The sequence below is a fragment of the Taudactylus pleione genome, unplaced genomic scaffold, assembly GCF_031769625.1.
Source record: "Taudactylus pleione unplaced genomic scaffold, aTauple2 ptg000208l, whole genome shotgun sequence".
NCBI classification, from domain to species: domain Eukaryota; kingdom Metazoa; phylum Chordata; class Amphibia; order Anura; family Myobatrachidae; genus Taudactylus; species Taudactylus pleione.
The window spans coordinates 1,768,335-1,787,378 of NW_028284610.1; the positions used below are offsets into that span (position 1 = coordinate 1,768,335).

At 40.5% G+C, this 19,044-nt stretch overlaps 1 protein-coding gene across 1 annotated transcript in view; it reads right to left on the minus strand.

The window, feature by feature from the left end:
* Positions 1-19,044, minus strand: part of VPS41 (VPS41 subunit of HOPS complex) — a 307,161-nt gene that overhangs the window by 268,025 nt on the left and 20,092 nt on the right. The window contains exon 3 of the mRNA XM_088478142.1: positions 9,548-9,655. Coding sequence (XP_088334268.1) covers positions 9,548-9,655 — 108 coding nt within the window. The remainder of the gene's footprint in view (positions 1-9,547; positions 9,656-19,044) is intronic.

Sequence of the window (19,044 nt, forward strand, 5' to 3'; positions counted from 1 at the left end):
GCCAAAGGGTTTCAAAGACTGACAAGACACACTTACACATGCTTCTATACACAGGATAATGGCAGGAGAACAGTGTCCTGAAAACTAATGATTATATTTTTCTCAAACTTTTAATTTGTTTTCTCTTTCAAACATAAAATCCCAATATATGTCCCTTGGACTACAGGTCGTGACCACTACAGAAACAACTGTATATCTGTCTGATTGAAAAATAAATAAATATAAATGCAAAAGAATGTTGAAAAATCAATTGACCTGACACTGGGCCTGATTCAGAGCCGCTCGTAAGCGGCCGCTCGTTCGCTCCGAGCGATGTTTGCCCAACTGCGCATGCATACGGATCGTTATACGCATGCGCGAACCAGTCAGTGCGGTCGAAATTCATGTGCTCGCAAAATAGCGAATGCCTGATAATTTGAGTGACAGAAAGAGGCGTATGTGGGTGGTAACAGGGGAAGGTGCTTGAAAACGGGGAGTGGAGATCCGATCGCAGGCGTGCTTAAAGGTCAAAACGGGCGTTTTATGGGTGTGCATAATTAAAACAGCAGCGTCATTGACCACGTCACTGGGTTATTTTATAGCCAGAACTGCTCGCAAAATTGTGGTAGCAAAAACCAACCACAAGAATAGCGAGCAGCTCATACCCTGGTCGATGTACTCGATTAATCTAATAAATAGCGGACATGACGTAGGATGCGAGCGGCCAGGGGGCGTACTTTCCCAAAAAACGACCGCAAGTTTTGTTCGCTCGTTCAGACCTAGAGGCGTGAACAGACCGCAAAGAGCAAACGGTTCATTTGAATAGCCACCCCTATTTTCTGGACGAGCGAGCGCTAATTGCGTCCGGCTCTGAATCAGGCCCACAGTGTCATGATATACATGTAATGTCCCAAGCATGGTTAAATACCTTTACTGGTGTTATTCTTCTAATGGAACTGATCATTTAATACTACACCAATGCATTATTTCTAACAATGTATAGATTTTTTTGTAAAATGGGCACTTAAGTTATATAAAGTTCCAACGTTTCCAACAAAGTTGCCTACATTCCAGGAGGAGGAGCTTGGCACACACTTACGGGGGTTTTGGGAGACAGGAGATTAATGCATCTCATTTCATTAGGGAGGCCTTTGTCCTCCTTTAATGGACATTATTTTTTAGTATTTTTGTTTTCAGTTTATGCTAGATCCAAGTGGGCTGAAGGACCTCTGATGTCACAACCATGTGACCCGCGACTGCAGAGGGAGGAGCAAGGATGGTGGGCTAGCAGTTTTACTATCCACGTGGACATATATTGGGAATAGTAACCTAATGCAAGCCTCCGTGCCCCAAGCGTGATGAGTGAAGTGAGCCTGCGAGGGTACACTTTGTGTCCCACCTGCTGAACTTGCCGTTGCGGATCACATGGTTTTGACATCAGAGGTCCTTCAACCCACTTCAGTAACCATAATGTGATCACATTACTTCCTCCTTTACCCCATCTATCCTGCTCTATTGTGAATGCACCGACAGATGTCAGTGCATGCGCCAGCCAATGTCACATGAGAGGGATCCTTCTGATCCCCCTATCGAAAAAACCTGCAAAAGCAGTGCATAGGCTACAATAGACTAACGCATTTAGAATATGCCCAGCTGAGCTCCCTGTACGCAGGAGGTGGGGAGGTGGACACAGCACGGGAGCTGCAACAGTGACCCGGCCGGGGCTACCTGCAAAAGCAAGGAGGTAACCACTACCCCAAGTGCTGTCTACCCTTACCTCTTCCCTACCCTCAGCACTGCCCCCCAGGACTGCCTCCTCCCTGTCTCCCATACTACCCCAGCCACTATCTACATTTGCCCCTTCCCTACCACCAGTGGTACCCCAGCTGCTATCCTGACCCCAGCACTGCCCCTAATCCCCTCTTTGCGCTCCCCCAGTACTGCCATAGCTGCTATCTACCTTTGCCTCCTTACTACACCCAGCACAGCCTGCCCCTAACTCCCTCCTTGCCCCCCAGTAGTGCGCCAGCTGCTATCTACCCTTTCCCCCTCCTTATCCCCAGTTCTGCCTTTCCCTAACCTCCGTGTCGCCCAGTACTGTACCAGCTGCTATCTGCTATTGTCCCCTCCCTACCCCCAGCACTGCCTGCCCCCTCCTTGCACCCTAGCACTGTCACAACAGCTGTCTGCCCCTTACCCCTCCTTACCCCCAGCTCTGCCTGCCCTTACTCCCCTATAGCTCCAGCTCTACCCCAACTTCTCCCTGCCTTTACCCCCAGCTCTACTCCAACTGCAGCTTGTCCTTTACCTGCCTTTACCCATAGCTCTACTCCAACTGCAGCTTGTCCTTATGCCCCTCTAGGCCAACTGCTACCTACCCCCAGCACTGTCCCAACTGCTTCCTACCCTCAACCCCTATAATTTGTGATGGGACCCAGAAACAGTGGAGAAGGATCCACATTTTGTAGAGCGAGGGTCCCAGGGACCCACAAATTTTTTTGCTCAGCACGATAACTGGATTATCTACTTTGTCAAAATATGAATAAATGTCATTCATGCCACGACCAGGGATATTCCTGGGACCAACACGGATACGCTGTCGTCTGAAAGTCGCGACCCGGGTTATGGTAAAAGGAGCAGATTGGCGGATCAGGAGCGCTGGGAGCAGTCACCAACCTCGTCTTTGTGAGCCTATAAAAAAAATGTACACTTCTGGAGAAACAAGAGGATCAAGAAAACCGCTCTCGACGCAACAATCTCTGGATCCAAAATGTGCCCGAATCGGTCCTGAGCTCGACATTACCTTCTTTCCTCAAAGATTTTTTTTCAACAAGTCGCCCCAGATCTCTATGATGAGGACTGCCTTATGGACAGAGTGCACAGGGCCCTCAAGGCCAAACCCTCATCGTCTCAACTACCCCAGGACATTATAGTCCGTTTGCAATATTACAGATCGAAAGAGAAGATCATCATGGCTACTCATGATACCCCAATCCTCTCCTTTCAAGACATGCAATTACAGATCTTTCAAGATTTAGCTCCCTCAACAATCCAGAAACGCAGGGATCTGCAGCCAATAACAAAATTTCTTCGACAACATCATATCTGCTATAGATGGGGGTTCCCCTTCCTTTTGCAAGTCTTCGCCAACAATTCAACATATCCGGTGAAAACTTTGACTCAAGTGCAGGACTTGTTAGCTAAACTGGACCTTCTTCCGGAACCTGCCTCTTCTCCTCCTCGTAGCGGCTCACCGAAATCCCAACGGTCCAGGCCTCCTCTTCCAGAATGGTCATGGGTGACCCGCCGTCAAGATAAGGACTCTGACCCCCCATGAAGTATCTCTGTCCTATCTGGCCTCACTTTTTCGCTCCTGGAACATAGGTCCAGTGACCTATTTACCTTTTGCAGGACTTGTTCTTTTGTTTCAGTGGTTTGTCTGCATATCCTTTACTAGTTGTTCGTTTTTCAATATTAATCACTATTGGTTTGATATGTGAAATGATGCAAATGTGCTAATTGTTATAAGATATATATTTTTACTATATATAGTAGCCTTAGTAACAATTTTTTTGTTACATATTTATATTATGTTATGTTTTAGACCACTTCTGTCCCCCCCCCCTTCTTTTTCTCCCATACCTCCCTTCCCTTTTTTTTTCCCCATCCCCTCCTGTTTTTCCTTATACTCACCCCCCCTTTTTTTTTTAAGGTGACACATTTTGTTTCCCACCCTTGAGGGAATCATTTTGATGAATCGGAATTATCCGATTAGTTGGGGACCAGGCTATCCTGGTCATTTGTTCTAATACCACTGCTCCCATGTACCCTATCAAAAAATTTTTTGTTATCTGTTCATTTCTATTTGTAGCGGCCCTTATTAAGGATCCTCATTTGCAGGGTTTCTGCCCTTTTGGGGATTTCTTTTTTTGTTTTTCTTTTTATTTAATTTTTCTGTTTTGTTTTTTTCAATGCTTTTTTTTGTTTATTCTTATTTTATATTTTTTTTCTTTTACCTGGGGTGGGCGCTGATGGCCTTTCTGTAATTTTTGGCTGTTCTACATTATGCTATTCGCAAATTTTGTTTATAGTCTATCATGGCTCTTAAGTTACTATCGATAAATGTTAATGGGCTTAATTCACCTAGAAAACGTACAGTTGTCTTGGACGCCTGTAGGAGAGAGAGAAAGCGGATATAGTTTTTCTACAAGAAACTAATTTTACTGGTTCCCATTCTCAGCTTCAAGGTAAGCAATTCACCCAGACCTTCTTTGCATCTGCAGATTGTAAAAAAAAAGGGGGGTTGCTATTTTAATTCACCGTAATATCCCATTTACACACACTAAAACAATAGCTGATGCAGACGGTCGTTATGTAATAGTGATTGGCACCCTCCGTACAGAGGTTCTTACCCTTGTCTCAGTATATGCCCCTAACCAGGACCAACCTCAATTGTTTAAGTCTTTATTCCAACAGTTAGCTACAGTTGGCCAGGGGCATATAATTTTAGGAGGGGACTTTAATACTGTTCTTGACACTCTCTTGGATAAATCCGGTTCCCCTAAAAAGAAGGAAGCGACACCATTTAGCGCATCTCTCACATCCTCCCTCAAACAGCTTAATTTGTGTGACTCTTGGTGTCTTTGCCACTCTTCCGCTAGAGATTATACCCATTTTTCTGCACCACACCAACACAACTCCCGCATTGACACGATTCACATTTCTCGATCAATTTCAAATGTAGTTAGTGATGCTGGTAGTACTCCGTTTACATGGACCGATCATGCGGGGGTTTATATTTTGATAGATATATATATCGGGTTCCACGAGGGACTTGTAAATGGCATTTAGATGATTCTCTTTTATTGCACCCCTAAACTCTTTTGGAAACTAAAAATGCTTTGTTGCATTATTTTGAGGAAAACGCATCCCCTGATCTCTCATCTGCTATAATATGGGAGGCCCATAAGGCTACCATTCGAGGCCATCTAATGGCAAAAGCCTCTGCAATTCGCAAAAATGCAGCCCAAGAAATTCTGTCTTTAGAGTCCCAAATCTCCACTCTTTTGGCCCAACATAAATGTTCCCCTAGAGCTTCCCTTCTCTCTCAGATAGACTGCTTGAAAGGACAGCTGAATACCCTTCTATCCCATCGGGCCGCTGCTATTTTACAGAAACTACACCAGCGGTTCTATGAGAAGGCTGATAAAATTGACACTCTTTTATCTAATAAGCTAAGATGCAAACAAGCTTCGAGTACGATAGACACATTATATTCCCACAAACTAGGAGCCCTCACATATGACCCTGTAGTGTTGGTAGAAGAGTTTAGAGATTTTTAGAGCTCTCTCTACAACCTACCAGAACCTCCCATTTTTTCCTCCAATGGTGTCGAGGGAGTACATTCATATCTGTCCAATATTACGCTACCATGTGTGTCGTATCCCAGCTCTCTGTGCTTAATGAGGAGATTTCGATAGAAGAGACGACAGCTGCTATTAACTCCATGCGATCCTCCGCTGCCCCGGGCCCAGATGGCTTCACAGCTCAGTACTACAAATCATTTGTGACGGAACTCGCTCCGCATCTTAATTTTAATAAAATTTAAATGGCGCATCCTTTGCACCAGCTTCTTTACTTGCTGAAATCGTGGTAATTCCAAAACCTGACAGAGACCCTACAGTGTTCTAATTATAGGCCAATATCATTGCTAAATGTAAATCTTAAAATGTATGCAAAAATTCTGGCTAACCGTTTAGCCCCCCTTCTTACCCAATTAATTCACCCAGATCAGGTAGGCTTTATACCAGACCGTCAGGCATCTGACAACACTAGAAGAGCCATCGACCTGATTCACTCTATCCATACTCAGAAGTTACCATCTCTAATTATGGCATTAGATGCTGAAAAAGCATTCGACCATATTTCCTGGGTCTTTGTTTTGGGGGTACTTCAGAGAATGGGGTTTTCTGGAAAATTTCTAGATGGAATTTTAGCCCTATATCGATCTGCCGTTCTGCTCCACGGGAGGTTTCTGTCCTCCCTGAGCTCGCCTGTCTCCGTCAATTGCTCCACTTCTTCCCCTATTGGAATTGCCAACAGTACCAGACAAGGATGCCCGCTTTCCCCTTTGATTTTTGCTATTGTCATGAAGCCTCTGGCAGCGAGGATCCGCAACAATCCAGACATTGTCGGTATAAAAGCTGGTTCCTCGGAGTATAAAATTGCATTATATGCGGATGATGTCACGATATCTCTTGGGAACCGGCTCAATCTTTGCAACCTCTCCTCACTGAAATTGACCTTTATTCCGGTTATAAAATTAATTCGAGTAAAACAGAAGTGCTTGACTTCTATATTCCCGGGTCAACAAAACTCTCTATGGAAACAACTTTCCCATTTAATTGGCATAAACAAAAAATCAAATATCTAGGTATTTTCCTGATACATCGTCACCACCAATTATTCCAAGCAAATTTTCCCCGTATCTTAGACCAGATAAAATCAGACCTGAATTCTTGGTCTAGTCACTTTATTTCATGGATAGGCAGAGTGAACTCTGTTAAAATGAATGTGCTCCCTCGGATACTTTACCTTTTTCAGACTATTTTTATCCCTCCCTATGTTTTCAAATATTTACAGTTCCATACCTCACAATTTATTTGGGCAAACAAACATCCTCGGTGCTATTGAAATTATTGCAACGTCCCACACATAGTGGAGGGTTAGGTATACCTGACTTCAAACGATATTATTTAGACACGCAACTTGCTCAATGTGTGCAGTGGTGTAATCCTGGCGCTGGGATGGTCTGGGTTGCTATTGAGGCTGCTGGATTGGATCTTCCTACGGTCTCCTCTCTCCTCTGGCTCCCGAGGCCACGTAGACCAAAGAAAGTCACTTCTCATCCGATAATTTCCCGTTCACTATTTGTTTGGGACTGCGCTAATAGGAAATTTGGTCTGGACCCCAGTCCTTCTCCTATTATCCCAATTTTTCATAATCCCGATTTCCCTCTGGGTAAAAAAAATACTTCTTTTTATCCATGGAGGGAGAGGAACATCCTCTATTTAAATGACATCACCAAGGATTTAAGCTTTCCCCAATTTTCTCAGATTCAGGAGGATATGGCCCTCCCCTCCAATTTTTTTTTCCAATTTTTGCAACTTAGGCATTTCCACTCAAAGGTGAAACACCTTCTAATTAATAGACCCCTTTCCAACTAAGAGGTTCTATGTTTGGGACGCTCCTCTACTAGAGGTCTAATTTCCTCCCTATATACAATGCTTGTAGGGGAGCTGTCTCCACAACGTGATTCTCATGAAAGGGCTTGGGAAGTGGACTTGGGTACCTCTTTAGATGATGAGGAATGGGTCGAGATTTGGGATAATGCTGCCTCTAGCTCCAAATGTGTTAAAATTAAGGAGAATATGTACAAGCTATTATATAGATGGTATTATGTTCCCTCTCGATTGTGCAGAATGTATCCTGGTACGTCAGATAGGTGCTGGAGAGGTTGTACCGCTGAGGGCACCTTTTTTCACATCTGGTGGACTTGCCCTAAGATAGTAGGTCTTTGGAAGGAAGTCATTGGCCTTGTACATCGCTTGCTCAATATACCCATCCCTTATGACACAAAGTATAGTCTTCTCCCGTTAGATTTTCCCACGCTGACTAGGCACCAAAACAAACTGATGCGCCATATTGTTAATGCAACAAAATGTCAGCTAGCTGCAGATTGGAAAAAGCTTGATTCTCCTTCTATGCAGTCCATTTTAGCCCGTATTTGGTATATTTATCGTATGGAGTATATGACTAGTATCATTAACCATTACTCTAATTTTTTTATAAGATTTGGTTAGCTTCTCATTCTGCTCCCTCCCCTTTTGCCCTGTGACAAGTTATTTATATTAGCATATGTATGAGTTTCTATATGTATTTATAAAATCTGTATATACATATATATGTATGTTTATATTTGGTTTTTGGGTCCCGCCCCAGGGATTTTTTCTATTTCTTTTAATTATTTTTTTTTAATTTTATTTTTATTTAACATTTTTTTTTTTTTTTTCTCTTTATTCAATAACGTACGATTTATATTTTTTTTGTTTTGTGTTAAATTTAAAAATGGATCACAATTTCTATCTCTATTTTATGAGACACGGATCTTTTTTCAAGTGATAATTTTGAGATTACTGATTACTATGGTCTCTGTTATTTTTTGTGATTCTTCTAATAAATACTATTTAAAAAAAAAAAATTACACTTCTAATGACATACACTGTTTTGCAGGGCTGACACTGGTGCAATATGAAAGACAACGACTCAGGAATAACCAGGGCCCAAGGTGCAGTGTGAAAGAGCTATGAAGCGCTTTAACACAGGTTGAAGCCATGTTCAATAACCCGGATTGGAGCCAGGGTTAAGATGTGAAAGCAGTATAAGATTACATCATCAAGAAATTAGAAAAAAAGCTTTACTGAGTATTCTACGTTTCACATGGAAGTCAGACTTTTATTTATATCTAAGAAGTGTAGTGGACAGCATTCCTGTGTAGATTACATGGGCTTACATTAATTCCAATTTTATTTGGTCAATTTAAAGGGAAAACAATATTTTCTAAAAAAAAAAAAAAAAAATCAATTGGAGAGGGGACTATAACTTGGTGTGAACACAAGAAGCGATAAAAGGAAGTGTTTAACACCCACACTGATCACCATGCAGTCATGCCATTTGGTTCAAGCTTCAACGTCACTATAAACTTATAGACTTGGCTCCAGATTTTTTTTTAGAGCAGGTCTCTCCAGGAATTTTATACAACATTCAGAAATTCAGCCCCAGATTTATCGATTATTCCCTTCACCAGTATTCATTACAGTTCTTGCCAAAGATGTACTACAGGATGTACTATTAAGCCCCTACTGAGATTAATCCTAGTTTATGGTTTGTGCTCAAACTGCTTAGCCAGGTCTTCCTCATGGAGGCACATGAAAATAACATTTTGGGTCAACCACAGATTAGTAAATGGTCTCATCTGCTTAAAATATTAAGTTGCATAGGATTCCTTCCAATATCATATCAGAAAATGACCTCAGTTTGTTACATGCTTCTGGAGATCATGCTTTATGGTGTGTTACCAGCCCGATTTACAACAAACCTTAAAAGATTCAAAAAATGTTTCACTTATCAAACCAATGCATAAGAGTTTTGGTGTCCAGGATCACTGCGAGACTTATCAGTCTTAATTGAAGATTAGATTGAATTTTTTAGTCTAAATATTTTTTTCAATAGTTTTGACGCTATGGATAAAAATGCCTCTTAATTTAGGAGTAAGGAAAAAAATATATATTTTATTTTAAGATTATACACAGGTGAAGGCATGCATAAGAAGATGTTCCACATTACTAAATACAAAAACATAAGAAACAAATACCTTTAATATTTTGGTGGTATTTTTCTATTTCTTCTTTTTAATATACCTAGTTTGTTAATAAAGAGACTCTAGATCATAACTCTCATGAGAATACCATAAAAACCTTGCTGAATGAAAATAGTCATCTATCAATACCTTCTCGTGGACAGTCATACAGCTGGCAGCATCTTCCTGCAAGATGTCACTCACTCCGTTGGACAGCCTTTCATACTTCAACTTTGGTTCTTCTTCACTATCATCCTCCTACATGGAGTACAAAAACGGAACAGACAAGAAGATGATCTTACAGTCCTTATGCAGGGCTTCATACATGGCATTTCCACATACGGTTACGTATCTATTTTTCAAGTCATAGCTGCAATGGTCAAATATTATATTCTAAATCTAGGGTATGTATTCCTCCCCATCTGAAATCTACCAAACAAATTCTTACAGTCACTTACATCTATATAATAAAATTGCACAGGATAACTAGGTAATCTGTGATTTTTGTACAAATGCTAAAATGTCCTTTGTTCAATGAAAAGCAAACTCTCCTCGATGTGTCATTGTAATAACACTGCCCACTTGACGCTTTGAAAATGCGGAGAACTAATGTGCAGCCAATGTGAAAAGTTAATTCTAGTCTCCTGGCTATTTTGCATAAAAGCACTCATACAGGCCATTAGATAAAGCTGATGTAAATAAGTTTTTGCCATTCTCATTTATAGAAAGAAAAAGGGTAATCGTTTCTTTTGCGCAGACAAAAATATATACTTTCAGAACTTAGTGCACTGAAGCATCTTACCAGCACATAAATACATTGAAAAACTTCAACAATTTGCCATGCTGATGCGCCATTTCATGTTCTGACAGGTATCTTTTATGTTAAGTTAAAGTCTGACTAACTGTGATTTTGGGAGGCATTTTGTCTTGCTGTAAACAAAGGAAATGGAAAATGATTTGTAAAATACAATTCACTCAGAGTGCTCAATTGCTGAGGACAATACATCACATCTGAAACAACTAGAGGATGAAAAAAAAAAAAGAGTAAGAGAAAAATATTTCTTTCTGTGCTTAAAGAAAAAAAAAGAGAGAGAGAGAGAGAGAGAGAGAGAAACCTTTTTCGGGCAGTACCCCCTCCCCTTTAAATATTTATATTATTTGACAGGAAAAAGCTTGCCAGTGTCAGGACTTCTCGGGTAAACACAAACCAGCGTTAATAAAAAGAAAATCAATAATTTTTGTTAAATTTTAATAATCCTGAAAACCTACAAATAAAACCATCAGCGGCTTGAGTTGAGATGACAGTTCGCTCCGTTTCCATGACAACGTGATGAAATAGTACAAGTTCTGACTTGAAGCAAAGCTCAGCCATGAGCAGAGTGACATTTACCCCATACAAGAAAACTCACAGCTTTCCTTTCAAAAATCAATTTCTTAAAGAACGTATATTATTATTTTTTATATTTTTATTTTTTTAAATGTACGGCACTTTAATTAAAGACATAAACCATTTCAACTGTCCTGTACAATAACACAGTGAATGTTACTAAAAATTAATCTAAAAAGATTTATAACTATTTAATACCTTAAAGTCAATGGGCATTCTGCATGGCACAAATGAGATAATTGACATATTTTGTATTTTCATATGGATTTGGACAAGCCAAGCATACTTTTATATTTAGTGACCAAAAACACCCTGGATTTGTATAAATTGCTTACATTAAGAGGCAGCACAATTTACAGACTTATTGCTTAGATTTGTATAAGTAGTTTCTAGGACAAAATGAGTCTGCACCGCTAACTTATTTTCTTCTAAATACTCAATGGCAGCCATTACAATAGGTTACAATCCATACTAGATGATGGTATATATAGGCGCTCCTCTACTTCCCCAGTGACAAGTTGTTTGACAATCATATATCTCAGAAACAACATGGATGGGAAACTTGAACAGCCATTGAGTATTTAGAAGAAAAGGAATTATAGGCAAGTGTAATCTGCAATTTTCTACTACAATATTCATGGCCTTTGCAATGTAATTTACCTAAGAATGCCAAGCTACATATGCTGCATATAAATATGCCAGGGGCTGTGTGAAGAAACTGTCTCCCAAACAGAGTCAGTAGAGGATAGAACATCCAACTGATTTGGACTTGGAAAGGTATGAATAGATATCCAGTCTTGCTGCTTTTCTGGGTCCTGTAGCAGAGACATGTGCTTTCTCTGCCAAAGAAGTTGCCACCACAGTAGTGTGAGCTCTTAGTACCACCCAACCCATCCTACCTACAATTCCTTTAATGGAGATTAGTATATTAGTATTGCATCCCATACTCTCTCCTGTTTGAAATGGTAGCTGACCATGAGGGAGGGACTCTTATATGTAATTCAAAAAAACTCAAGATCCAACATTTTGGAGGGAAAATTAAGTTTTGCCTCGTTTTGAGAACCAAACTTGGCAGGAAGACCCAAGACAGATTTTAAAGAATCTGAACTGTTCATCTCTAATTATTATTAGTATTATTTTCTGCAGGGTAGCAATAATTTAAGATTGAACAATCTGAAGATCTTTGATCCTTAAATAAAACTATATTTTGACACAATAATTCACTGATTTCCTAAAAACTGTTTTACATAAACACAACTGTGTTCGCAGGGGACCAAAATAATGCAAAATACTATTGAAAACATCTTAACACACAAACCCTTGTTACTGTGAGTTAAAGCTACAGTCCTCTATATTTACCTTTTGTACAATCCCTTTGGTTATTAAAAGTAAAATTTACTGCTCCAGGCAATAGTCAATGTGAGGTTCCCAGGTTGTCTTTCGTTTGTGTTCTTGAAGGGGTTGAAAGGTTTTCCTGGAAGAAAGAGATCTATTCTGGCTGTTGTATTGTCTTGATAGTTTGCAACTTCTTCTGTGAAATGCTGACGTGAGGGAGAGGGTTGAATGCTTGTAGCAAACGATGAGATCTTTCTCAAAGATATATATGTACTATAGTACCTAGCTATTCTTGATAAACAAAACCCTCTTCATAAGGGAGTTTAGTAATGCTATAAGTTAGACAGCATCTACCATCCAAGTATGTAGACAAAAGGTCTCTTCCAGCCACTATAGTCTTATCTGTAGAAGCACATACAGTAAATTTCTTTAGTAGCTATTGTTAACTAATTTCTTTAACACTGTCTGTATAACCTAAAAGTCTGGATACTGAGGCTATGGCAATACCCGGTTTTTATGTAATGGCGATACACTATTTTAAAATCATTTTCCTATATATGGGGTCTTTAAAAGGTTACTCATCTTCCAGAATAAGTGCAGTACCTGTACTACTAGACATGCTTGATACAGCTGCATTCACTTTAGGGACCATACATCATATCAGTATATTCTCATCCTCAAATGCATACTGTACATACATTCCCAATCTCTTTGTATTAGACTGATGTTTCTCAAATTGTGTCTACTCTTTAACTCATGGGTATGCAAGAAAAAAAACAAATTTCTGCTGGGCTCCTTAAAACAGGGATTAATGTCACTGTATCTGTAATTTAAATCAAAAGGATTATATATCCAGTAAAAAATATCTAGGTTGTTTCCTTAAGGCCTCCTAATTCTGCACTAGAAACAATTGTCATATTTATATGAACATCAGGAAAGCATATTTTCATCCTTTGCTTGAAATAACTTTAAATCAAATGTGGCTCATATCTTACATGACGATGTCTCGTTCCCAGCAGAACCTACTGTACAACAGCACTGAGAAACACCACCTTCTATCTATCTATCTGAATGTAAGAAAGAAGAGCCCCTAACTTTTAGGTGTTTACCTAAGCCAGAATGTATTTTTTGGCTGTTTTACCTCGGCCTCAGGTTACCTTGATGCTGCTTCCATGAAGGTCAGGGGACATGTTGAAAACCATCTTTCTCTACCGATCTAGTAGTACGTTTAACCCTTTGTAATGGCTGCTATGGATATTGTAGAATAACGCTTGATTTAAAATTGTAAGGCTATCTGAATAAAAGCGATTAGTATCTCCTCCGTCTTGGTTTTACACAGATACTTTGAGTAGAGAGCACTAATCTTTGTGGGGAAACAGACTAACCATGCTCATGTGCATATGGCAGACACATATGACAGGACAGAAACAAAGAGGATTAGAACAAATTCCCCATTCCCCATCCATTGTTTTTATCCACTTCTGTAACATGTGGTATGCAGAGAGCTTCCATTTCTCCATTAAGATCAATGATCTCTCTATGCAAGTATTTTTCTCACCTCAGTTCTCCAATCACAAACCTGAACAGAGGTGAGAACGACAGAGCAGAAAATACAGTTGTGGTGTTAGGCTAAGCACTGAACAGTGAAAGAGACTGAGGGCCTGATTCAGCAAGGAATGTAGTTGCTTAAACGCACACAATCGGCTGATTAATTTGCACTGCGCATGCATCGCAGTGCGAGAACAAGCAATTGCGATGGGAACTGCGTTTGCAGAGGCTACACAGACGCAGAGCACAATGATTGACAGGAAGTGCCGTTTGTGAGTGGTGATGGGGGGGTGGGAGGTCGGGCGAATGCAGGCGAGCCAGGGGGTTTCAAAGCCGTTGCAGGGGCATGCATAAATTAGCCATTGCGTCGCCATATTCAGCCATAGCACTGATAGCGTGCGTGGATGTTAGTAATTTCTGAGTAAGGTCAGGGCTTGTGCAAGTGTGCATATGGGTCCGATGTTACCGATGGTTTCTCTATGTTCCCCTATTATACGGATTGAGTAAGGGGAAGTGGGCATCCTTAGGTCTGGTTGCATACACAATGTGAATGCAAACATTGAAATATCCCCGTTGATATTAGCAACTGCGATGCGTGCGTATAAGCAGAATAGCGATCCATGCTGAATCAGGCCCTGAGTCATATTTTATCTTGTCCCTCCTCTCAAGGCCCATGCTGCTATGTACAGTACCTCTAATTTCCCACCTCTCTCCGAAGTTTACTCATTATTTCATGGGTGATGGATATTATGGCTGCCCACTCATACCGTGAGCTACTGCAGCACCTCCATTCCACCCTTTTCATTTATGCTGCTAACATTATATGTTAACATGATCTTAAAGATTTTCCAATCACTAGACATGTTTGTTGAAAATGGGGGAACTGGAGGAGCCTAGGAAGGACTACTTATTTTATTAATTGTATGAACCCAAATACATACAAAAAAACAATGAGGAGAATTTAGGAAAATTGATGCAACGATAATAATGATCCTATGTGTTACCTATGAAACAGTTACATACATTTTCCTTAAGGTGTTTTCACCAATTTTAGCAAGATGGAAATAGTTAATCAACCAGAATGTGAAGAATTTTCATATTGTACCAGTTAATTTAGCTGGTCAGACAAGGGCTGTTCCTGTTGATTGGCAATTGGGATATGATAAAGTATTTAATTTGGCCACATACTGTATGTAGGGGGCTACAATGGACGAGATCAGACTGTTCAACCAATGGGTCAGAGATCCAGGATCAGTTCCAGCAGTACTAGGGTCTGTTAGTGTGGTCAAAGATAAACACACACACACCGGCCAATAGCTTGTGCCTTCAGTCACCTTTTGACCAAATTATCCAATTTGCTAATTATGACCAGATTCATTTTGTTAAGATTTATTTTGTTAAATTTATTATGGAGCATAGTTGATATTTTCAGGCAATACTTGATGCAATTTCGGATATTTGATGCAATTACCAGATATTTGCTACAATAGTGACAATGAACGGACAAGATTATATAAGATCTTTCGTATGTTCTGTCAGTAAAGATCTTGCCTTTTAATTATAAATCACCATGTACAACAAATTGTTTTGATTCATGTCACTTCAAAATATCATCTCTAATGCTATAACATCCTTCACTCTCCATGCATCTCACCCCACTATGCAAATAGCTGCCTCAATAATCCACTCAACTCTTAACACTGAGCTTTTTTCTTATCTTTATACAATGACTGTATACACATTGTTCACAGACATATTGCGTCGGCTGTGCTGCACAGCCCATGGCAAATATATCTATCCATCGTGCTGTGTGTACGGGCGGTCTACCAACCGTCAGTACACTTGCAGCGGGTGAGGGGGGTGCAACACGCCACTGGGACCATGGACAGATTATGGTTGTTCAGGGTGTATGAACAACCATCATCTGCAGATATATCTGTCAGGTGTGTACCCAGCATAACATTCTCAACCTGTCGCCAAAAAAAAACTACTTTTATTCACATCTTACGATTATATTTATCTATCTCTCCTTTTGTTTTTAACATACAGCTGATTCACAAAGATTTAGAATACCAGTTAACCTCATACACGTCACATGTCTCAAATCACTTTAATGTACCTTATGGAATGCTTGCTCTCTCTGTAATAAATTAACATCCATCCATTACCTCTTTATCTTAAACAACCTCAACCTTTTGGAAATAACAGAAACATGGCTCACACAATCAGACAATGGGCCTCATTCAGAGGCGGTCGGAGGATGCAAGCGGTCGCTCAGAAACTGGGCGGCCGCTTGCATCCTGACCACCCGCCTCTGTTGCAGTCGTTAGGCTGTGGGTTAACACCCACAGCTCTAACGACCGCTCCGGTGATGGTCGCGATGGTCAGAGACCATCGCGACCATCGGGGCTTACGACGAGACCCTAGGGTAGGGTCTCACTTGTCGTAAGCCCCGGAGAGCTTCTGGCTCTGTCAGAGCCGGAAGCTCTCCACTGACATCACTAGTGATGTCAGTGGGGCCTCTCCCAAACGGTAGGCGTTCCCATGGGAACGCCTCCGTTTGGGCTGCCACCCCCCCGGCCCGCCTTCCAAACGGGGCGAGCTGTCAATCAACATCGACAGCTCGCCCCCTTTGGATCGAGACCCGCTACGACCGGCGCTGTCGGTCGTAGCGGGTCTCACGCATGCGCACGACGGCGCCGTCGTGCGCATGATCTGTGGGGGGCCATCGACCCAGTCTGAGCGCATCAGCGCTAACGACCGGGTCTGAATGACCCCCAATGTCTCCCCTGCAGCACTTTCACACAGTGGTTTCCACTTCACACACACATCCTGGCCTGGAAACAGTAAAGGTGGAGTTGGAATTTTACTGTCCCAATATTGCACATTCACAGCTCTACCATAGTTTCCATCACTCACATTTACATCTTTTGAAGTACATTCTATCAGGATTTTCACCCATTCTCGCAGTGTTTTGCTGTGATCTATCGTCCACCTGGGCCACACAAACAATTTCTTGAACATTTTTCTGCCTAGCTCCCTCACTTCTTATACTCTGACATCCCCACCATCATTATGGGTGCTTTCAACATCCCTATTGATAGTCCATATTCTCCTTATGCCTCCAAACTACTCTAACCTCTGTTCTCGACCTCTCCCCGTTGACTAACTCCTGTACTCATCAGTATGGCCATTAACTTGATCTTGTATTCACCAGACTAGGCTCAGTTTCTGAACTCATTAACACTCCTTTCCCTCTCTCAGATCACAACCTTATCACCGTCACACTCTCCTCCATTGCTTCAAGTTTAGCATGACTAAATACTTCCAAGCCTCCTCAAACTTGCAGAAATATTAATGCTATACATTTTCAAAAACTTTCCACCTCTCTGCAACAACTGCTTATCACACCTTAATCAAACTGTAGAAATAGCCTTCGATAGTTGCTAAGTTTTCGGAGACGTGGGCTCCTTGGTTAGACTATCAGGAGACGCATCATTAGCTTAGGATGGCCTCTTGGAGGTGACTCCACATGCCAACTGTTCCCTTCCTGCCTCTTATCTCCCTTATTGTTCCTCACTAACACTTCCTCGCTCTCCCTCCTCTTTGCTTCCTTCGGTCTTTCTCTCCTTCTTTTCTGTTCTGATAGTGATATTTCTTAGCACATATAAAATATTAGGGGTTTGTTTCAATTTATATTTGCGAAGCTTAACAGTGTTCATGTTTTTTCTCATATGGCTTGGAATATTATGCCATTTTGTGTCTTTGACTCTACTATGCCATTTTTTATGCAGCTATGTTTTGTTTATTGTACCCTGAAAAATGCAATAAAATTATTAAAGAAAAAAAAAGAAACAGCCTTCCATAAAGTGGCTCCAGCTACCCATCATACTCCACAGTTACATAGATGACAACCTAAAAAAACTCTCACGTAAAGTAGAACATCAGTGGTATAAATCTCATACTTCAAGTGATTTCCTCACATACAGGTTGAGTCTCCCATATCCAAAATGCTTGGGACCAAGGGTATTTTGGATATCGGAAAATTCTGTATTTTGGAATATTTGCATACTAAATTAAAATGTATTAGGAATAGGGACCAAATCTAAACAGAATGCATTTATGATTCATATACACCTTATACGTACAGCCTTGTGGTCAATTTTATACAGTATTTTTAATAATTTTGTGGCTCAAACAAAGCATGTGTACATACATGAAATTAATTTATGTTTCATATACACCTTATACACACAGCCTATAGGTCATGTTATACTTTATTTTTAATAATTTTGTGCCTTAAACAAAGTTTGTGTACATTGAACCATCAAAAAGCAAAGGTTTCATAATCTCAGTCAAGCTAAAAATATTCCGGATTTCGGAATATTTGGATGTGGGAGACAACCTGTATAAGACTATCACTCCCATCAAAAAGTTCTGGACACTGCCAAACAAACATATGTCCAATCTCTCATGTCTGCTCAAGCTTCTAACGCAAAGCGACTTTTTAATACAAATCACTTCTTATGTCTCTTACACCCAACCCTCCAGCTACTATCAGTGCACAAGAGCCTGCTTCCTATTTCAAGAATAAGATTGTTAAGATCCAAAATGAAATGATATGCTCTTCCTCAACAAGTGACCTGCTCAGTTGCTTCCCTGAACCCTCTAAGACCTTCTCATTTTATCCCACAAATGAAAATGAAGTATCTATACTTATCTCATCTTCCTACTCTACCTCTTCTCTTGATCCTACACCCTCACAAATCAGTAGAGCTATGTATCCTGTGCTCATCCCAAACTTAACTAAAATCTAATCTTTTTCTCTCTCTCACCCTTCTGGTATCTTTCCATCATTATTCCAGCATGCAGTGATTACTCTTAATATATGAAAGAAAAAAAAATAGAATACCGACCAAATTACTGTCCCATCATTTAGCTCCCATGCCCCATCAAGCTACTTGAGAGACTTGCCTACACCTGCCTCACACCCTTTCTTCACTTGCTCAATTTATTGGACCCACTTCAATCAGGCTTTTGTTCCCAACTCTCCATAATCATTGACTAATATAGTGAATGATTTGATCACTGAAAAGTCTTCAGGTTATTATTTATTTCTTACCACTTTCAAACTCTAAAATCCATGTCTTCAATACACACCTTTAATTATGGACTTAATGAGCAAAATAGTTTTTGCCTCTTTAGTGATAATTCCAGGGTTATTAACTAGAGACGTGCAGGCTCGGATTAATTCGTATTTTCCCGCCAAAATTCAGATATTTCCCGCCACAATTTGGGTATCAGAAAGAGGCAAAACATCATCTTTAATGGACAAGCATCATCTTTCATGGACTTTTGTCCAGGAATGATGATGTTT